This window comes from Perna viridis, chromosome 6 (assembly GCF_037379345.1).
Source record: "Perna viridis isolate PV_CMFRI_1.1 ecotype Kerala chromosome 6, ASM3737934v1, whole genome shotgun sequence".
Lineage (NCBI taxonomy): Eukaryota > Metazoa > Mollusca > Bivalvia > Mytilida > Mytilidae > Perna > Perna viridis.
In genome coordinates, this window is record NC_142450.1 from 32,997,526 (window position 1) to 33,022,044 (window position 24,519).

Here is a 24,519-nt window from a genome sequence, read left to right on the forward strand (position 1 = left end):
AAATTGCCTTTCCTGGTCATTATTTCCACTTTCCCATAAAATCAGTATAGTGATATTGGTAATCTGGCTATATTTTAAGAGGTGCATTGTGCAAGGTATTTTAAAAAACAACATAGCAACAAGATTTTTATTAGTAACAGTGACTCATAACTTGACGTCATTCATGAAATACACAACGTCACTGCTTGGGATATTCAAAGTACTCAAATAGTCACACAGCACAGACTTAGAATCGCACAGTAATGAAATAGGTATGATATAAATTGTTGAAATCTGTTCTTTTTTCATAATGATAAATGATATTTACTATTACAACTTCTTGAATTATCATAGGTATCAATTTGGTGTGACAAGTTAGTTAAAATTGTAATTTTTTAGTAATTTAGGGAAAATATCACTGAGGGGCATGATATAAAAATGACCATTTCTTTGTAGTCCTATGTCTGATTTTGATAGTTTTGGTCTTATTAGACTCACAATACCACAAGCTTTCATAAAATGTAAAAAAAGAAAAACATAAAAACTCACAAAATATTTTTAAGGTCTCACTAACCACTTCCGGGTCAAATGGCCATCCCCCTATGTAGTACCAAAAACACACTGAACCTAGACATATGCATTGTAAGTGCATTATTTGTGTGTATTATGATTAAAAGTAGTCAAAATAAAGCTGAGAATGTGTACTTTAAAATCATATATGTAATTAACTACAAAAGTGTATGAATATTGTTTACATGTGTGAGTAATATGCCTTAATGCTGTCAGTTAGCAGAACAGGTAAAAATGTGGATTTTCAGTATTATTTATTCAAGTAAATTTTGTGAAGAATTTCTACTATCATCGTACCATTAGCATAATAATTTTGGAAGCCTTATTTTCCAAGCTTCGCAACGTTATGCAGCTTTAAGATGTCATTTGTCCTGGGAATTCACAGTGAGACTTTGAAAATTACTTTTTTAACATGTAAAGTAATGGAAACGTTAGAAGTGGTTAGTGAGACCCAATGAATGGTTTTGATAATTTCGGCATAGGTCCATCTCATGATGCTTAACAATTTTACCCATGCCAGAAATTTGCTAAAGCAACGGTTTTTGAGTTACTTGCAAAAAACTGCCATCTGACCCGTTCTATTTTTAGTAATGGCGGCCATGTTTTTCATGGATCAAAAATCCCAACAGTCATTTTGTGTGGGATACCCTAAGGAACATATATGCCAACTTTCATTGAATTCTGTGCAATAGATTTTGAGAAGAAGATTTTCAAAGTTGCATATGCGAAAAATGCAAAAAAAAAACTGTTTCTGGGGCCGTGACTCCGACATCAGTTGACGAATCATTTTGAAAATTTCGGCATAGGTCCGTCTCTTGATGCTGAACAATATTACCCATGCCAGAAATTTGTTAAGGCAAAAATTATTGAGTTATTTGCAAAAATGGTCATCTGACCCCTATGTTCTATTTTTAGTAACAGCGGCCATGTTTTTTCATGGATGAAAAATCCCAACAGTCATTTTGTGCAGAACACCCTAGGGAACAATCATGCCAAGTTTAAAACCTGTTAGTCAAGTGGCTTCAGAGGAGAAGATTTTTGAAAATTTGCCCACAACAACGATGGACGCCAAGTGATGGCATAAGCTCACTTGGCCTCAGGCCAGGTGAGCTAAAAATAAGATTTTCTCCAGATTGGGAGAATATCTAAATATCGGGAGATTTTTTCCCTGTAAATATGGCGATTTTCATCCAATCGAGAGCTACATTTCATGTGTTGTTTTTTTAAATACCACATGTGCAAAAAGTATTGTTTCATGCATATTTTGAATACTATATGGCAAATTAATCAATTTTCAAATGTTTGTACTGCATGATTACTTCTAATCTCAGGCTTAACTGCTGCGATACTAAAAAATATTGACCATTTCCAAAAGCAATGTTACTTAACATGGACTATGACATCGCCAATAAACTGAATAATGTCAGCTTTGAATGTCTCAACAGAACATCACATCTCACCCTGTCTAGTTCACTGTGATATTGTCTGTCTCGACTTAATAACTTCCATTATTTCTTTATCTATCTGACACATGAATTAAAACATCTTGTGACTTATGACTTGTGACTTAAAGATCATAATATATTTTTCCCTTAGTTTAGCCACCATGATGAGTAGTTGCAGAGAAAACTGTAACAGAAAAAAATTGTAATGACAGAAACACAGAAAAGGGTAATAAAGTATACCCCTCTCCTTCAAAGTATAATGATGACAATTAAAGTATTCTTTGTTATGATTGGTGAGTAGACAACTGAATGTATTTATCTAGTGGATAATTAGTATAGATTTACTAGACTTATCTCAAGAATACCTTGTATAAATTCTGCTAACTACTTAATACCTAGCATAAATTCTACTAGACTTATCCAGTGGATAACTTGTATAAAATGAACTAGACTTATCCATTGGATAACTTGTATAGATTGTATTTGACTTCTCCAGTGGATAACTTGTGTAAATTGTACTAGACTTATCCAGTGGATAACTTGTATAGATTGTACTAGACTTATCCAGTGGATAACTTGTATAGATTGTACTAGACTTATCCAGTGGATAACTTGTATAAAATGAACTAGACTTATCCAATGGATAACTTAAATAGATTGCACTAGACATATCCCATTGATAAAGTATATTCAGCAGATAAATCTTTAGAACAACAGAGTCCTGAGCAGAAGGACAAAAAAAGACAAGTGTATAAAACTTCCGTCTAACTTTCAGTTCTTTGTTAATTAGATTTGAAATCCTACTTACGACATCAAAGATTATAGCAGTAGATATGGAATAGATGATGATATCAGCATATTTAATATATGGTACCAGTCCTTTGGCTATACCTTTAAAATATAAAATCTGGAAAAGAAATACAAAAATAAATGTCACAAGATTTTCAAAAAATGTTTGGTCTTCAAAACCTAAAACCAAGGAAATTACACACTGACAATTGGCATAATACAATAATTTTATGGATGGAAAAAAATTTAATAGAGTTTTAATTGCAATGATTAAAACTCACATTATGAGCATTTCAATATAAATTAAACACGTCGTTTTTCCATACTGCAAAAATGAAATGTCAATTTTGGTCTAAAATGACATGTTTGTTAAAACAAATGCATGCAATTTTATTTCTGAAACACAGTTGTCTGTAACTACTTTTTCTGTAAGTAAAATTACCTCAGCTAATTTAAAGGCAGCATACAATGCTATAGTTTGGCTTTTAAACCACAACATTGACCATCCAGCCAAGAATCCAGACACAAGACCATGCAACTCATCTTCTTTGTCACGTAACCATCGCAGCAAACAATGCACAGCCTAAAACAAATTATATATAATACAAGTTGCATACACTTTTACAAATTGCCAAGGAAACAACACCATTATCATTTAATACATTGTGCCATTGTGTCATTAGACTGTCAAATTTAAACTTGCCTACGATGTAGTTATTGTTTTTATAAACATTGTATAAAACTTCTTATTTTGAGGTTAATATGAGATCACCATCATAACATGAAATATTGGTTTACATGCATTGAATTAGAAATTGAAGTTCTCCCTCTGGTGTGGATTTTTGTTGTTGTTTTGTTTTCACCTTCTTTGAGGCTCTCCACTTGTGAAAACTTTCAAGAGATGAAATTCCACAAACTGAGGTACCCTTGATGATAATGTTGACTTCTTGATTTTTAGGAAAACATTTTCTTAAAGATCAAAAGCTACAAATTGAGGAATACTTACCCTGAATATTGCAACAAAACATCCTAAGAAAGCACCAAGGTTAAAGTTATCTGTGTGTTTTAATGCCTGGATAATGGCAGTGGGTTTCTTAAAGACCTTTGACAGAGAGCCAATGACTTTTACAACTCCCTGTATACCATAGCCTATACAGAAGTTCTTAACAAACCCCTAAAATAGACCAATAATATGAAACAATATATTCATTAACAAAAAGGGGGGAAGTCTTCCAAAAATTAACCAGCCAAAATTTTTTTTTAACTTCTGTCTGTAAATAAGAAGCTCTACTTTGTACATGAAGGTTAATGTTTTTCATGTGTGTAATATTTATCATTACTGTTTCTATTCAAGAATTCTTTTATTCAATTTTAAATTTGCAATGATCTTTAACATATTCATGATCACTCTGGATCAGTAACAACATTTTCTTCTAAATGATTCTCAACCTTCTATGATAATACCCTATGTGGCTATGTCATATGATATTTTGACCCCACAAAATACTGACTCATAGCAATGTTTAGTAATAATGACTGTGACATAGTCAATGGCATTATTAAGTTACACTGAGTGTGATATAGTCAGTAAAAAAAAATCACTGAGATTTAAAAATCTGTGATTCCTTCAAAAATGAGTGCTGTCGATTTAACTAAATTCACCTTCAATACATAATATACACAACTACTGCGATGCTGACACAGCTGATGTTTTGGTAGGTTTTTAATCCATCCAACAACTTTCTGTACTGAATTGTTCTGTTGATGACGTCCTGATTGTTGACGGGGGTATTCTGACTCCTCATCTAATACCGTTGATGGAAGCTCATTTTTTCCAAGCAATTTACTGGAGAGGAAAAAAATTTAAGTCACTTTGTGAACAAAATAAAATCTAAGTGAGCAATCATAAATTTTTTTCATTAATTTTATAAACTCTGAAAGGATTGTGAAAGGGTTTTTTCAGCACTTTCCTTATTGAACAGTGTTGAAATTTATTGAAATAAACCGTTAGTCCTATGCTCTATTTAAAGGATGAGTTTGATAAAAATGAAGTAATCAAAGATAAATTCTAATCTAAATTAATATCTAAAATTCAGAATTAAATGTAAGCATTTATTTTTGTGATTCTTGTATTGAGAATGATAAAATCTTTTACTAAATTTTTCTTCATGTTTTCGATAAATTCTAGTTTGTTCAGAGTTATCTCTCTTGGACCACTAACCTTAAAGAAGATGTCATCGATTTAGGTAGACTGTTCTTTCTACAACAAAAAATGGAATTATCATTCCTGTACCAATTGGTAGATGGATGTCAAGTAAGCAAATATATCAACTTGTTTCCTTTTTTTTTGTGATAAACGAGAATCATATTGAAAGAAGCTTCTATTTTAATTTTAATAAAATCTCAAAGTAGGGTTTTATACAAATGATCAGAAAAAAAGGAATAAAAAATGTTTAATTCAAAACTGGAAATAGTCTACACTGCATGAAAATGTACCTTAGTTTTACCTCAGAGATCCTTATTAGATAACTTATTTCTCTGAATCTGATATTTTTGACCTCATTGAGTTTAAACTTGTTCTTATAAGTATTTTTTATTTTCCCTAACACTTCTCCCTTGGCATGTATGGCCCTGTTGATTGAGTTCATACCAAAATTGAATTTCCATATTTATAATTAAAAATATGTCTATTGTAACATATGTAGGACTTGATGAACTTCAATACATGCACTTATGTAACTCCTAGCTTGCACAGTTGGTAAATACAGATAACTACACCAAAACAGTATAGAGTTGGTGCCAATTGGTCTGTTCCTTTATCTAGCTTGTAACATGCTGTGGACTGAACTTATTGAACTTCATACTTGTAGTCATATATATTTTCCTATATTAAGCATTTAAACTGAAAGGCTAAGGATTACAGATGAGATATTGGTTGAGTATTTTCTGTGCAGTTTTCGAGATTGCCTAATAAGTTAACGAAGAATGCATGAAATATGTTCTAAAATAAAATCATGAAAAATGTAAATGTGTCCTGTACATAAATTTATCACAACACTATTATAACATGTGGGATCCCATTCTTGGGAAATAGATAAAAAGGGGGACACTGAGACAGACAGACAGACAGACAGACAGATAGAATGAATGATGGACAAAAACAAATACATCTCATGAAAAATGTTGCATAAAGAATTAAGTCAGGTAAACTGTTTTAAAACTTGTTCTAAAGTAGAGAACATTCATGGCTAATGGATATACATGTAAAGTAAGTGCATGATTTCTAAACATCATCAATTTTAATCAAGGTAGAGTTCAATTTCATTAAAAAATCAACACATTCTGAAGGTAATTTTGTATACTTAAAACTGTTCACAATAAAGACTGGTTCTATATCACTAATTTCTTCATTGAAACAAAATAACTGTAGTTGTATGCATAATTTCATATAAAAAGATGTCTAAAGATGTTTTTTAGGGTTGTGGTGACAGTAAAATTGAAAGCATTCTTGGATTCCTTTGGAGACAAAGATAAAGACATAATAAATGTTGACCCAATTATGAAATACAATATTTTCTGAAAACACACCCTTGAAACATATCCATAAATATGATTTTTTTTTTGTTTAATTAATCCAACTCAACAGAAACCAGAAAAGAGCAAGAATGTGGAGGTCATTACAGATAATTAACAGATGATGTTGGTTTTATTTTTCCCTTTGGCATGACAACAATTGAGGACTAGTGGTTAATTTTAACGAAAAATCATGAGTGAAAATTGAATACTACATGATTCTGTCAAAACACAATTTCCTGTTGTAATGTCATGTCATACAATTAATTTACTTTAACATGACTTCAATGAAACTAAATACATTGGTTATAACACAGTTTTGTACATGTACCATGTTTAAGGTATTTCACTTTGAATTAAGAATTGCTTGTAGTACTGGAAAATGTAAATACTTAGTTTCATGGAATCAGCATCACCTTGGTCCTGAATTACTGATACCAAATGATTAATCAAATTTATATTCATTTTTTTCATCAACAGATGAATTGAAATTCTAATATAATGCTTAGGTAAACCACAAAAAAAAACAAAACAAAAAAAAAACAATATCATAACATTCATAAAAAGGGATAACCCAAATCCACTAAGATCCTGAATTTATGTACATTACCCAATCTTCACATTAAATTTCAACAAAATCTTCTGGATATTACAGTAGTTACAATCACATTTAGTTCATTTTACAAATAATTTTTTGCAAATCTTAAATCTTAGTAGAAGCAATTTTCAAACAATTAATCACATAGAATAAGATTATTGTAGATCTTCACATATCTTTGGCTGTAAATCAACAGGATGCTGTGTGCCAATACATCACAATACATCACTATGATAAGTATCATCATACCAGTCAAGTCTTGATAATAAAGTTGGATTTATCTTACAAAGATCATACTAGGAATCTGTATTCAAGTTTTTTGGAAATCTGGTAATTTTAAGCAATTTAAATTTGCATAAGAAAATAATAAGCAAAGTAAAAAAAGATGTGAGCTTAAAAATGTCCAGAGTCTTATAGAATCAGAATGTAACATTTGATGCAAACATTATTCCAAAACTCAAAAAAAAAAAAAATAAAGAACTAAAAAAAAAATAAAGTAAGGGAGATAACTCAACAACAAAAGACAAACATTTAACATTTAATTTAGTATGATACTGAGTGTTAATAAAACATCTTTGGAGTTTATCTTATTTCATAGACATTCTATAGTTATGTAATGATGTGAACTGTCCCAGGTTACGGGGAAGGGTTGAGCATTCACAAACATGTTTCACTCTGCTACATACTTTATGTGCCTGTCCCATACCATAAACCTGTAGTCCAGTGGTTGTTGCTGTTTTTTATATCCACTGTTATTCCTGTTACGTTCTTTCTATAGATTAGTTCAATTTTCATATTTATGAATAATTTCATCTCATTTAATTTGTGGCCTTTTACAGCTTGCTTTTTTGAGTTTTGCCCATCATGGAAGCCCATGTGGTGACCTGTAGAAGTTGACTTGTTCATTGTTTGGCATTAGGTGGATGACTGTCTCATTAGCAATGTACCACATCTTTTATTTCAATATTAAATGAAACAGTTTAATTACTTGTTTATACTGTATATGACATTAATTTTGAAACACAAAATGATACAGAGTACTCAAATTAAAATATATTTCTACCTCCAGTAAAATCCTCTTAAATTAAAAAAGAGAATTAAGTACCTTAAAAAATAATTAGCAGAAAATTTGTTAGAGGTTACCAAGTTATATTTTCTTATTAATGGTATTTTTCAAAGAAATTTGCAAGAATTTATTTATCTGCAGTCCTGTTACAGCAAAGCTTAATTATCTGCATTAAAAATGGTGATGCTGTGTAGTTAATGATAAACCAAGTATGGGTAGAAATGAAAGTAATTTATGTAAACAGACTGACAGACCGGAAACTTTACTATCACTCCCACCAATCTGAAACTGCCAAACAGTAAAGAGCAGACACACATAACCTGAGAATGGTAAAAATTAACATGACAACAGTGAAAAACAAACAGACATCAAATATCAAAACATATGTTTGTCAGCTTGTTAACAATCTGAAATATGTCTGAATACAATCTAAAACTCTTGTCTTATTCTGGACAACAGGGAAAGCAGATTTTGTTGTCAGGTTGTAAAATGTTAATGATCCATTAATACATCAGGAAACAAGACTTAAAACATAGGACATGATTTTCCATGTTCTTGTCAATTAACTATTATTTTTGTTAAGACATCAATTTGTTTATGGCATACAAGAAAATTGGATAAATACAGAAAGACAACAACTAATATCTTATATGGGGATTAGAAATGTAGGCTAATATTGATTGAAAAGCGAAGAAAACAAAACCAGTGATTGTATAATGTGCCATGTGAAAAGAGCACACTCACTTAAGACAATTTAGGGTCAAACAAAACGAAAGAAGAATGATAACTCCTACAATTTTGTCCATATTCAATCATTTGTGACATCTTACAACTATCAGTTACTGTATTGGATCATCCATCATTATCTCGTGTTATTGTTTACCTTTCCACTGATGTTATATGTTCAATTGATTTTCATTGATGCTTCGTACCCAGAGAAGTAACCAATCAGAATTGGCTGGAAGATACCCGCTTAATATGAATGAGTGATGTCAGGGGTTTGAGGGAGCGAGGATGGACTCAGAACCCTGACTTGGAAGGATGCCAAAAATGTGGTTATTCTGTAAAATAGAGTATTACCTTAAAACACAAAATTGTATGTTTTACAAAGTAAATAATGACCTAAATGACCATCAGACCGGAATTTTTGGCCCAATAATAGGAGGTAGTTTACAAGATATCAAGTGAGTAATTAAAGGGCAGATAGTGCTATCAAAGAAAAATATTTTGTTACAGTCCACTGACAATATTTCCAAGTTTTGAAGCATCTTAGAATAGTTCTGTAAGACAAGGCACCATCAGTTTTATCACTTTGTACTATATAAATCTAATAGTATAGTTCTCAACAAAGTTGGTGAACCTCGGAGCAGAGAGATACCTCAAGGAGTAGTGAACTTATCAAACACACCTAAATATCATCAAGGACAGAATCATAACAATATGCAGCCAGAGTTCTTTTGTTTTTTTTTGAGGTTATAAAAAACAAGTCTGATATCCATAACATCCAATATTACTTATGTTTCTGACAGGTATGCAGACTAAGAAAGATTACATATCTAATTTCTTGGTGCTGATATACATCATTTGACATATCTTCAATCATAGTTGGCCCTTTTTTTAGGTGCTGAAGCTATGTGTACTAATTAAACCTTTTGTTCAATTACATACGGATTGAGTGATGTAATTTGAAGAATGCCACATTGTCATTCATATAACTGAAGAAATACAGACCCAACCATCATGTATACACAATGCACAAGTATCAAAATAGAGCATACACAGAATTTTCATATCTAACCTATCTATACACATCAATTCAGTTGTTTGGTTATTTTCAGCAAAGACTCACCAGGAACAAACACTGAGGCTACATTTCAAGAATACTACATGGTAAAGATGCCATGATTTCATGACAGGTTTACATCATAAATGGCACTCAATAAGGCATCAGTGCATTCCATACTTAGTTCAACCTCACAGTTAGCCAGTGAAAATGATTGAAGTATGGTCTTATGCAACGAAGAGTACAATACAGGGCTTGGATACAAAATGTAAAGTTATAATGGTCACATGTAACATCATGACATGAGCAATACAGTTATTCATGTACAGAATGCTATTAAGATTTGTTAAAATCTGAAATTGCCTGTGATGCCTATGAATAATAAATATGTATTAAAACAAAACATTTAAAAGTAACATATCTGTCAACACAAAAAAATAGCAGTTAACATTATCATTTTAAAGAAAGTTTAGTGTTGATGCACCAAATAGCCTACTGAAAACACCTGTTTTATTTCTTATGCAGAACAATACCAAAATGGAAATACTGTAATCTTGATGCTACACTCTTCAATTGGATAATCTTCCTTAGTATAAGACAATAATTATCATGTATTTCCTGCTTTGTTTCAGAGGAGTTCACTTATAAAATATGTCAACAGACAAAGCCATTTCTACATGCTCCGTCAATTTCACAGCTGAACTAAAGTATATAAGCCTGTTACAGACAATAGCCCTTTATTTTGGTAAGCCAATACCTGAAAGTTTTCACACAATGGAAAAACAGCATGCCCTTCAATCACAACACACATTCTCACACAGAATTCCCCAACAGCATTCTTGAAACATAGTGAAAGATGGACAGTAGTTTACCACTACATACAAGTTGGTAAATAGCTGAGCTGTAGCTTATACAAATGTTTTGTCAACAGAGTGGTATACATAGATTCAACCCTCTTTTTTTCAAAGTTTTGTTTACTTCATGCAGAGCAATTTATATTTCTGTATCCATGTTTAGCCTAGTTACTGTCTATAGTTATTGGATGGGTCGTTCTTTATACATTGGTTCACTATACCTTGTTTTATAGGGTCTAAATAACAATAGTTTTTTAACCCCTGTCAGGACAATGTATTAACTATAATGTTAAGTCAACTCCTGTTTCTTCAAGCAGTCATTATAAATAAGACCACAGTAACTTAGCGTCACTCAACCAAGGCTGAAATCTGTGTATATATCTGATGTGTCAGTTACTAACTTTGTGTCATTATTAATTATGTCATATAAATGTTTTTTATTGGTCAGACTGTGGTTAAATGGACATGGGCTGCAGTGCAATCTCATTAATGTCATTTTATAAATGTACATTTTATATATTACATAACATTATAAATTAAACCCCAACCAACGAGGGCCATAACAGATCATTGGTACTAAATGAAACATCACACCCACCAATGAGAGCCATATGGGTCAAACAGATCGTTGGCACTTAAAGGAAAGATCATATGATTCATTAGCAGTGACATTATATAAAAATATATATGGAATTATCATATATCCTACATGGAACCACATCAGGTCACTGATATATACAAACAGGAAATAGCATTATCATGTATAAAGGTCACTATAAGGTTCAGATGAAAATTCGACATATAGAGTTGGTGAGATATTTTAGTTTGTTTTCTAAATAAAGCTTGACAACATCTGTTTTAACATGTCAGTAATAATGAATTAAATGATCCATGAGTATCTGGAGCTCTGTACATAACACTGGAAGGAAACAGTATCAAGTAATAGACCACAGAAGATAATTCAAGTATCAGTCTTTATAAAAATCAGACAGAAGGTGATTCATGCATGTCAGAACCCATCGAATTAACTATTATTTCTTGTGTGGAAACAGTTACAGACCACACAACCAGTCCTAGTTTTTCATTTGATTGTTGGGCTTATATAGATTGTGTATCCAATTGGCACATAGCAGGAGTATATGAAGGACTATCATGTACAAAAATATAGCATGTGTAGACCAAAAATCATCAATTGTCTGGTGGGTTTTTCTACACCTCTTCTATAGGCAGTGTCTGAATTTTATATGGACTGGTACTTAAGTCATTGTATGGCATCTCAATCTTGTTATGAACATAATACAGATGAAAGTGGAAAATGTGAAACAATCCTATAAAATATATGTACATTAGAGAGAAAGATAATATTCTGTATAATCATACTAACAGAACATTGTTTTTTCATCAACAATTAAAATAATGAAATCAACGAAAATGTATTGTGATTCAGCAAGCAGAGAAAATGAGGAATGGATCTTGATCTTAACGTTTCAACACTTTTTTTCCAAAATACCATTAAGAAAAATTTAAACAACCAACCCTGAACCATGGCATTCAATCATATAAAACAAATTTATTTAATTCAGTACTTCTCTATTTTTAAATGAGGATGAAAACGGTTTTTAAGGTTTTCAAATCCAATCTGCACATCAGATCCATTCTGTATTTTAGCAAATTGCCATCACACTCCCTCATCTGTGACTTTAATTTAGATTAATGAACTTGTATTGATGATGACATGTTTATAAGTGTCAATAATTATAGATTAATACATGGCCTTTTTAATATTGCCCGCCTTATCTGCCCAATATCAAGATCTTGGGCTGAAATTGGAAAAGCCACGTATTTAATTATTTATCACATATTTTCACACCAGTAATGAACTAATTTCCTAAGTTTTTTTTTCAGATACAAAAAAGCAAACAAGGCTATTGGATACAGAGTATAGACTATTGTGTTGATTCCTAATGTTTTTGTTGCATTTTCCTTTTTTAAATGTTTATAGCAGTGTTGCTCTATATTATGATGGCTGAACTACACGTAGTCTTTAAGTTGCTAATATTGTTAGCGATTTTTCACACTCATAGTTTCAAAACTTTACATCCGCATATAATTCGCATAATTATCTATTACTATGCCACATTATGCTGCTGATCAGTGCCATAAAACCTTCAACTCTAGCTTCCTATGAGATGAAAATATACTTGTTAAATATATCATACACATGAGTTCTATGTGTGTTTTTTGCTTGTATGAGAACAGGTATTTTACACTAAAAGATGGAATGATGGGTTAGTATTGAACGTAATGTAATATTACTTAGTCTGTGATTCAGACACAGGTGCTCACTACAATTGACTATATATGTCATAACATTATCAGGGCCTATATAGGTCATAACATTATCAGGGCCCTGGTAATGTTTATGACCTATATAGTCATTGCCAGTTGTTTAATCTGGTTCCTAATCTGGTTCCCTGGTCAATATCATAAGCAACCCAAAGATTGCTAAAAATTTGAGAGAAATTTGTGGAACAAAAACATTACTCACACTTCCTGGTACCCAGTTGTTTTGATTGAGAAACTTCGGGTCATCACCACTATGAAAGAGTAATCATATCAAGGGAACCAAGATTCTAGTGTAAGTCACCTGATTATAGAGCATATCATGTTCATGCCATTTTGGATGTTGAAAGCAAGCCTAAATCAGTGGCATAGAATATTTGACGATTAGTGACTTTGAAGACTTGTGTCTTTGATTTGTATTGTTCTTATCCCTAGATTTTCTATATGCCATGCTACTTATATGATAAAACATAACCGCTATTTCAAAGGATACCTAATGTTACATCAAATTGGCTGTGACGTCGCTGCTAAACAGTATAACATGACTTTTTAACAGATGGGCAAAAGTGATGTCAGTGAAGCTCACAAAGGGCTGATAACATTTTTTTTTAACCCATTCAGATGCTACTGCATTTTATCAGAATCAGCATCTACCAGTAAAAGAATAGTAAACGATGGGGGAAAAGGGAGCTCAACATTGTCAATAAACCAACAACCAAATTTCATCAATACTGGTCTTTATAAACATATTGTTTCATATTTTAACTAGTCACTTCTGTGAAGAATGAACAAAAAAGCAGCTGAAACCATCATTTATGAAGACAGGTGATATACAGACAAAAGCCATTTATTGTCTAGTAAACTTAAAAAATAATGAGTAACTATAGCTACCAAACTTCTACATGATGATGTAAATACTTATTTTTCAGTTCCCATGCAATCAAAAAGGATCATGTCGTTGGAATCCTTTTATTTCCAATGTCTTGAATCTGGTCCACAAGATTAAACCTTCATGGCTAATGGACTGCTGGTCAAATAGTTTAAAAAGCCCATACCAAACACATGTGCAAAGGGCACAGAAAGTAATATTATCACATATTTATAGCATCTCAGAATATGTCCCAGGACAAAGACATAAAAACCCAGCATCAAAACCTCTGTCAATGTACTGAGCCCAGATCATGTGCCATTAAATCTGCACTCAATTGTTGCTTCATCCTTCTAAAATTTCAATAATCACATAAAATGTAACCAGCTGACTTCTACAATCATAAATGCTCATAAATAGCATTTAAACCCTATATAACTATTTACAGTTTTGAATGGTAATAATTCACCATTTATGACTTCTTGTTCAAATAAAATATTTTTGTTCAGTGTTGATAAGTTTAAATCATTTCTATAAGTGTAAAATTGCCATAAAATTTTAAAATTGCTGTATAAATTTCTTGGGAGATCTAAATCTTTTTGTGACGTGCTGTTATTCAGTGCAATCTGTTTGGCAACACCATAAAAGCAAATATCATGCTTGTGACATGAACTTTTTTTTAAAAAATAAAGAAGGCTAAAAAAACAAAAATTACTCAATCTAATGAGAAGTTTACTAAAGTTGAATTACATTTCTTCCTAGATATCAATTCCAATGATTTGTGGGTTAATCCTAGTATTGCAAGTATTTTTTAAACAAGAATTAAGCATAATCAGTTATTGGGCAGTCATGGCGAAATTCGTCAGACTGTCAGACATGACCGGTACTCTTAGCCGTCGGTCCAGTAAAATTTGCGTGATTTCCGGACCAGATGTCCAGTACATTTTTCTTTATTAGACAGGCCTCAACCGGAACTGCCGGTTTAAAGATGACGTCCAAATCCAGGCAAATTTAAATCGGATCAGAGAAATGATTTCGGTCCAGCAGATAATTGTTCAGTCCAGCAGATTTGTTAGGTAGCAGGACCAAATGTTTGACAGGTTGAAAAATGATTTCGCCAGGTCTGTATTGGGAAACATCCTGTTCTGTGATGAGGCCATAAAAAGTTAATAAATAATCATCACTTCAATAAGTAACGACTGCAGGTCTGTAATAATATTTAAATTAAATTCATGTATGTTATATAAACATATACATGAAGGCCTCAAAATACTAAACAAGTCCTACAGTTTCATAAGACTTGAATATTGAGGTATATTCCTCAAATCTTCTAAACCATGGTTATATGAATTGAGGATGGTTTTAAGAATTAAAAAAACTTAATTTGAGAGGTTTTCTGAGTCCATAACCAGTAGGTTCATCCACTATTTCATGACTATAACAATGTAATTGTAAACATAAAAACTTATTTACGGGATCAATTATCATGTCTTCCAATAGTTCGTATGATCTTTTCATTTTCTTCAAAAAATGAACAGAGCTTCCTTGTAAAAAGTAAACATATACAAGCTGTGAAAATTAATTTTTTAAATGTGATGCAAACCCAGAAAAATGGCAAAAAGTTTGCATAATGTTATAGATGCACATTACAGAGATATACCAATGTCCTTGATTTTTACAGCAAGTAAAACAGTAAACTTCAGGAGGTAGAATTAGGCTTCCCTTGATTGCATGCCTTGGTTAATTAATTAATCTGGACATTTGACAAGGAGATTGAACTCTGTCCCTTGAAGTTAACTTTTTCACTTGCTGTAATTTGTCATAGCCAAAGCTTTTGGAACAAATAGTTCTCTCCATTTTCCCCTTCACTACAGTAAGTTGTCAAATTAAATATATTCTTTATGTGTTCCTGCAAATGCCAGCAATGCTAACAACATATTGTTCCAATCTTGAGGCTGCAGTTAAATATTCATGCTTCTAATTTCAGCTTGAGATTTATCATTTACATAATGAAACAATTATTTTAGTGGATTTCACCAGATTTATTTAGACCTGAAACAAAGTACTCCATCTTAAAGGGAGCATTTTTGCTATCTCCAATAAAAAATTGTCCCTTTACAGGGTTTGGAAAGACAAGATGAACTAAAGAGCCTGGATCACTCACCAATTTGATAACCAACAACCTATTTTTGTAAAAGTGGACTTTTCTTGGATAAAAATTTCTTAAGCTCATACCAAAGGAACAATCATATCAATTTTCATTGAATTTTGTCCAGAAGTTTCTGAAGAGAAAAAGAAATAACATTAAAAGGATTGAAAAAATGTTGAAAAAAGGGCAATAACTCCAATATGGCACATCAGATTAACATGAAAATTTAATCACAGATAGATCCTATCATGCTGAATACTTTTACCCCATGTCAGCATTTTGCTTGACCTACTGATTATGGAAAAATATGCAAAAACTTCAGACTGAGCCCCTATGTTTTAGTTTTAGTAACATTGGCCATGTTTTCTGACAGATAAAAATCCTCACATTAGTTGTCTACACAGTTCCCTAAGAAACATCCACTCCAAGTTTGGTTCTAATTGGTCCAGATAGTTTTAGAGAAGTTTTTTAAAGAAATAATATAAAAATAGGGAAATAAGTCAGAAAGGACAATAACTCCTACATGGTATGACAGATTAACAAGAAAATTTGACCACAGATAGAACACTTTTACCCAGTCAGAATTTCAGCTAAATCACCTAACAGTTTAAAGAACAACATCTATCTGACCCCTATATTCTATTCTGAGTGATGGCAGCCATCTTTTTTTTTTTAGCGGGATAAAAAATCCCCACATCAGTTCTATATACAATACCTTAAGGAACATTCATACCAGGTTTATTTTAAGTGGTCCAATAGTTTCAGAGGAGAAAAATATTAAAGAAATAACATTAAAAATAGTGAAAATACATCGAAAAAGGAAAATAACACCAACAGAACAATACAAAAATTTGACTGCTAATAGACCTCATCATGCTGAACACTTTTACCCCATGTCAAAATTTGGCTAAACCAAAGGGTTTTTGAGATATTATGTGAAAAACTGTCTGACCGCTATGTTCTATTTTAGTAATGGTGGCCATGTTTTAAAAAATCCCCACATCATTTCTATGCCAGATACACTAAACAACAATCAAAATTTTTTTTTTGGAAAAATTGTTAATGACAACAAAGGACAGCAATGTCAACAGACACAAAGTGATGGCAATAGCTCACATGGCCATTTTGGCAAGGTGAGCTAAAAATATATCTAACTGGAACTAGACTAGAAGTTTCCCTTTTTGGAAATTTTGTGTGACATGGACAGTGCCTGAAACAGCTAAATTAACTGAAACAAGTTGCAAAATAAGGATTTCCTTGGAAAGAAGAGAGAAAAAAAACAAAGTAATAAGCTTGACTAAGTCAGTTAGATTTTTTTGTTTTTGTTTATGGAGAAGTATGTCAAGCCACCCCCTCCCCCCTCCCCATCTTGATAAAAACCAAAGAAAGAAATGCACCATCAGTTAAATATACTGTCACAATTTAATTCAGGCGGAAATGATGCAAGAAGAATTCTGTTATCAGGAAAGCTGGCATATCTACTTAGCCTAACACATAAGATTTCAAGGTTTTATTTATGAAACATTTGAAATAGTAATAATCACATCATAGTCATTTATGAAATGACAGTAATTGCTGAATTTCAACAAAAATTATCAATATTAATCCATTCTGACATGCAAACAAAATGCTGCATCTTGCTTCAATTTCTCACAACTAAGAAAATTATGCATTCTGATCTAATTCAAGCACTGGAGTCAAAATCTTACATAATGCAATAATTACTGGGTAAATTGTTATGCTATAAATTGTTAGTTTGATGAGATTCTGACACGTGTCAAGTGCCCATAATACACAGGTTATTTACAGGTACTCGAATACAGGTACTATATTTCAAAAAATGTTCTGGTAGTTACAAGTGATACCAAGGCCGTATCAAAATTTTTTTTTTTTAAATTCACAGGCTCCTTCCTCCATCATTTGAAGAAAAAGTTCCCATTATTGGTGACCCCTTTGTTTTTGTTTTTGTTTTCGTTTTCTTTCATTCTTTTTAAAAATATTTATTAACCTTTGTGGCAGACAAAAACTCATACTTAAACTAAGATTTTCACTGACTGATAATTTTCTTCTGAAGAAAACTGCTTAACCTTTGAATAAACATTTAATAGCTTTGAAAGAGAGAATTAATTATAAAATGTAAAGGTAAGAAACTATCACTTAATTGGTTACTGCAAAGACATTCATACTAAAAAAGTTTTTACAATAAGATACTTATATTTTTCTGATGGAAAACATCTTGATATGAAAGTAAAAACCTATAATGAATTTGTTTCTTTGGCCTAAATTAGATCCTAAAAAAGTTTAACACACCCATAGTATTACATAAACCAGATAAATTTTTGTTAGAATTTATTTCTCTCCTACAAATAAATTTTAATTAACTTTCCAGTTTTTTTTTTATCACTGTGGTAGATCAATTGTTCCTCTTTGTAGTTCTGTGATAAGAGGCTGTGGTAAGATGTACAAGGTTGTAGTACAAGGTTGTTACAGAAGGATTGGATTACCTTTGGGAAATTGGATACCATTGAAATAATGCAGTGAAATATTTTGCATTAGTTACATAGAAGGGAATATCTGACAGAACACTGCCCAATTATAAGTATAAGTACAGCATACAATGTTATGTAAATCTCAATTTCCATTCATAATCAAGCAATCTTCCTCTTCCAAATGAATAGTTTCATTGATATCTGAAATCCAAAGTACTAAATGCTAAAAGTAATTGCATCTCAAAATATTCATGTCAGGGGGTAGATTCAAGAGGGGGACCCAGGGTATACCCTCCTAAAATTGGGAAAAACCATTTCTTTGCACGAAACCTTGATATTTCATTAATCCTACCCAAATATTTCATGGGGTAGCTTTCCTCAGCCATCAATTTTATTTATGGCATTAATATATTTAATCACAGTTGATGGAAGCTAATTAACAAAGACTCTTTTTAGCTGGAATTCAATCAAAATAACTTCTGGTATTTTTTATATATTGAGATTAACTTAATGATTCATAAGAAAAAGAGAGCAGCAAAGATCTTGGATTCTGTACTTCACACACATCAGCTGCACAGTAGAAGACTGTGGTGTTTGGAATGCCTTTAATATGACCAACAACCTCTCTTATATTATTTTGACAACTTTTCGACTTACCTTTTAAAAAAGCAAAAATTGTAGTCTATTTTGGTGTTATTATATTCTTGTAAGTGACAAAATATTTCTGCAGGACCTGTTGTAGCAGCCCATTGCGAACCACCTCAGTTGTCTTGCAGCTCAACTTAAGTATGGTAGCAGGTAAGGGGTTCAATCCAAGGCCCATGATTAAACTAATAGTCACTGAATTGCTTGATCTTAATCGTGCATGCAGGATTAGAGTGAATACTTGTTGTTTCAAAGTCAGAGTAATGCATCTGAGTATGGTTGACATGCCTTTTTGTAGAAAGCAACTATGGTAAACTATTATGGTAAAAGTTGGACTAGTATGAATTAGTCAATTGGGTCTGCTCCATTGATCAAGTTGGACTAGTATGAAATAGGTCATTAGGGTCTGCTCCATTGATAAGTTAGACTAGTATGAAATAGGTCATTAGGGTCAGCTCTATTGATCCAGTTGGACTAGTATGAAATAGGGTCTGCTCCATTGATCAAGTTGGACTAGTATGATATAGGGTCTGCTCCATTGATCAAATCTATTCTTGTAGTGAAATGCATGAGTTATCTGGTGTGGGACATTAAATAGCAATCAATCCAACAGTAACTGACTCAGAGTAAGATTATGTTTTGCTCTGTTTGGTATTTCACTCCTTATAGCATCAAACCTTGTTATTTTTTAGCCAAATCTGATGTTAAGTTTCATTCAAAAATTCTCATGCATGAGATACATTCTTTAACAATTCATGCTAATTTTCACAAAAGATTAACTATGCAAATTTAACTGACACCTCAAAACTTATAATTTAAACCTCTAAAATTAATCATAGTTGGCGTGAAATAACAACCTGGGTAGACCTAGATTAATTAAAAGTTAGAGTTCTCAACACCAAGTACTGAGATATATTGGAAAACTCTACTCTGTTTTACACAATGTGGGAGAAATTGATATTATTCCATGATGAATGACCCGTCAAGACCTTAAATGGTGAGAACAATATCTAAGTCGTTATCCGGTGACTTTAATTCAAATTTGTGATGATATTTATCATCATTTTGATCTATTTTCGTGACATTTCCACCCAACAATTTGATACTTTTGTTATCGTTATAAGGAAGGTAATTTGTGTTGAAGTTTCATTGTTTCATCAAATTAGTGTAATTATACTCTCTATATGGTGTGAAATATCCTGTTCACATGGGATAAGTGGACCTAGTAATCCATCACCATTTAATATAGACCATCATGTATAATCAACTCTAGCAGCTCCTTAATGATTTGTTTCATTTATGACTTGTATGTTAGGAATAATTCGGGCTTGACAGAGAGAGATTTCATGAGATAAAAGATATTTCAAATAATGTCCTTTACCTAATTTTCTTTTGTCTAGAAACATTAAGAACATTGTTTTGAATTATCCAGATTTGTTAAAGCATAATGAGTGAAAATAAATCAGTTTTGAGTTGTCTCCCTTCTACCACAAAATCTTACTAAACCCAAACTCCTCCCACAATTACCAAAACTCCACCCACCAGCAGAAATGATAAAAACCAGCTAAGATTTACAGTCCATGTTGTACTAATCACTTGACTTATCATTATTATATCAATATAAATAAACAAAGACCCTTCAATCAATCTGTTTCCTGGTGGTTCTTGTCAATCAATCTACTAAAATGTCAATTAGGTATCATTTAGAACTGAGATAAGACCTAGGCAAACCTAATAAGAAATGACCATCAGAAAGACTATATGTCAAAACACCCTGGTAATGAGTCAATTTTATCAATCCCTGTCAGATTCCAACATGCTGACAGCAAAGAATGAGAATAAGAACTTTTTCAGCCATCAATTTCTAATTGGACTGTCAATCAACTTCATTAAAACATTCAGGATTTTGACAAGGTCTAGACTGATATTTGCAAGAGGATACTGATCTTTCTCACAAAATATCAAAAATCATCTAAATGATGATCAAAAATTAGATCTCCTTGCAACATCACTAGCCACATCTAACAACCCATTTTGAGAAATTGACCAATGGAATCTGACCGCCAATAACTGCCGCATATAATACACAATAAGCATATCATGGAAAATTGCATTAATTTTGCATTATATAAGACTAGAGCTCAGACCATAACTGGTATATGAAACAAGATCAGAAGCAACCAATACCTTGTTGAGTCATACTAACATGGCTGCATTGCCAAGCACCAGAACACAGAGTAATGACTGGTTTGTATGCGGGGGTGTATTAGTGTCAGAACACCATCAGTAGACATGACTGGTGTCAGAACTTCACAAGAACAGAGAATTATGACTAGTTGGTAAAGTGGTGTCAGAACTACACCAGAACATAGAATAATGTCTGGTTGGTAAAATGATGTGAAGGTAGCTTACATGAGGTATGAAAGAAAATCAGAAGATTCCCTTGTCCTGATCTAGACTAAAATTATTTCTCCTCTCTAAGATTTGCACAAAAAAACAGAGATATTATGGAAAATCTCAAATTGAGGTTCTTTGAAGGAACCCAGGCCTTTAATGTACAAAATGACAATATGTGCACTTAAAAAAAAAAAATACTTATCAACTGCATATTCATCGGTACTCCTAAACATTGTTGAATCCCTGAGGCAAAGATTTGAGGTAACTGTGAATTGTGATGGAATTTATCAAGAACATTTTTGTATTTTAATACTAAAGGAGATATATTAATGGCCTAATCTCAGATTTCAGAAAAATTTGTAACCAGAGGTTATCAATTCAAACAACTGCATGACAATACAAAGAAATTTTATGTCAAAGAGAACAGAATGCAAACTTCATGCAAAAGTTGTTAACAAGAAAATTGCAAAGAACTTAGCTTACATTATTTTTTTCAAGTTCAAGTGCCATTTAACACACCAGAACAATATTTGAGTTTGATCTACAACTTGTCAATGTAAACAATGTCTCAAATATCAAACCTATAGCATGACAGAAAAAGTGCAGAAAACTGAGTTTATGCACAAATTTTCTAAGTCCAAGGGTCATAACATGAAAAACTAATTTGCCAGACTAACAGACAACAACTGATGAACAGTGTGCAAACCTGTTGCCAGTAGTGGACCAATAAGGGGTAATAGATACATGAGCCTGGCATCTAGTGCTATTCTAGTAACCCATTTGTTTCTGTCAATTTCCTTGTAGAGGAGATTGTAAATCAAGCTTTGTATGACAATTACCACTCCAGTAGGATTTAGATAGGGAAGATGGGTCTGGAGGACTATTTGTTTGTCCTGATATGAACTGACCACCAATAGTCAGAGGAAATTTAACATAGTTACAGTGTCCGGTGGGTAGTATGTAAATACTGAACTAATCTCCCATGATCCTACAAGATAAACTGAAATGGCAAACCAGGGAATATCTGTGGACAAAAGATACCAGGAGCATACAATCAGTGAGTCACTTTAAACACAAAAGAGCTTTAAAATCATGAACTCAGAAACAAATAGCACAAATCCTATTAAAATCTGAAACAAATGGACTTCCTTCTTTTTCTCACAGCTGAACACTTAACTGATACTGAAAAGTAACACTACATATAAAGTGTTGTAGAATTAGGGAACAGTGTCAGATTGATCAAAATATTAGAACAATCTTCAGCCAAGGGACGGTTACACTGAAAAGCATTAAGCATGCATCAATATTGACCAATAAGGAAATGTACAGGGTAGGCATTGAACTTGTAATGATTGTTTCAGCCTACAGAATTTTTCATTCTTGATAATAATATCATCAAATGCTCCTATACTCACCATATAAAACTAAGTTAATGCACCATTAATTTTTATGTAGACATGAAATAAAGCAATGAACGCTAGAAAACATAAATATTCAATACAGGGGTCAATATACTGATTTCTAATGTACACTGGTTCTAGATTGTTCAAGATAGCTTTTGGAGGGATAGATGGAATCCTAATTGTTTCTAATAGCAACATACAACTCTGCTATGAGACATAATTAGCCCATATCCTTAATTTTTTTGTGTTGGAAGTCCCATAACTTTGAAGATTAATCAATCAGAAACAAAAAATTATGAAGGTTTTGTAATTATATTGAATTATTTTATATACATGAAACCACATGTACAATTGTCAAACAGTAGGACATTCCCTCAGGACATTCCTAAGCATTAAGCTGCAGTTTAAAATATCACTAAGGGTTGACAACTCCTGCATTTGTCTTATTCAGAGGCTAGTATTCCTTCTTACAATATAGCACAAGACCTAACATGTCAGCACTGACTTCACAAAACTGCAAGTTAAAGCAAAATCTTCTATAATAAGAGAACAATAGCAGAAAACAAGGGAAAGAACACACAAAAGCCATTAAAATCTGGCTAAATTAAACAGGAATTTAGTAGCCAGACATCAGTACTGATCGGCCATGTGGTTTATATAAATTGCTGTAAGCTTTTAAAATCTGACATCCTAAAAACAAAAGCTGAAATGTTTATCTTGGCTTGATATACAACACTCCATTAATTCAAAGAGGCTATTGATGATAGCTATAGACAGGAGCCGATAGGAAAAGAAATAGGGGGGGATGAATTAAGTTCAGAATTTTATCATGCATCAGATTACATTGCAGTTCTCCAATTATTCAAAGAGCTTATTGACAATTCATACAAGAAGAGTCCAGTTTGGATTGAAAAAAAGAGGGAATGTACTTACTTAAGGAGCAAGCACATATATCAGGTTATCTAAGATTTAAATAATAAATTATAATGGATATTGGTAGGAGCCAAAGAGATGAAAGATAAAAGGGGTACCTAGTATATGACATATCTTGGCTACATATATAACTCATCATATAATATCCAGGTTTATAGTGACCTCTATATTAAGTGCAAGTAATGAGTGAACAAACATGCGGGTGAATCTCTCTTAGGAATGAATTATCACATTTTAACTAAGCATGATTTTTAGCCATTATATTTAGCCAAGATAAATGTCATATAAAAGTTTAAGTTACATATGTAAATATTGGAAAATACTAAGGTTGGTTACCAGGTACCAGTAATAGATCCAGAAATTCTGAAAAGGGGAAGGCTTACTAGCCTTTAAGGGGGCTTGCTTCAGCTAATTCCAGTGATTTTCTATATAATCAAACAAAATGTTTGAGAACAGGGGACCTATGTTCCTTGGATCCTTTCTATGATTGCATTACGTTTGTGACTGTCAATATCATTTCATACCAATATCAGTCACAGCTCCTTCAGCACACAAGATGTAAGCTTACAAGGACAGTAAACAATACAATACAATGTACTATAGCTGACAAACTGACATTGAACATCAAGCTTAGA

The 24,519-nt window shown here is 32.3% G+C and overlaps 1 protein-coding gene across 3 annotated transcripts in view; it reads right to left on the minus strand.

Moving 5' to 3' along the window:
• LOC148614618 (transmembrane protein 135-like) overlaps positions 1-24,519 on the minus strand; it is a 96,018-nt gene that overhangs the window by 4,143 nt on the left and 67,356 nt on the right. For all 3 annotated transcript variants that reach the window (XM_088588822.1, XM_088588824.1, XM_088588821.1), the window contains 5 exons: positions 5,005-5,043; positions 4,446-4,629; positions 3,790-3,957; positions 3,226-3,366; positions 2,803-2,901 (listed from right to left, as the gene is read on the minus strand). In XM_088588822.1, the coding sequence (XP_088444948.1) occupies positions 2,803-2,901; positions 3,226-3,366; positions 3,790-3,957; positions 4,446-4,629; positions 5,005-5,043 (631 nt within the window). The remainder of the gene's footprint in view (positions 1-2,802; positions 2,902-3,225; positions 3,367-3,789; positions 3,958-4,445; positions 4,630-5,004; positions 5,044-24,519) is intronic.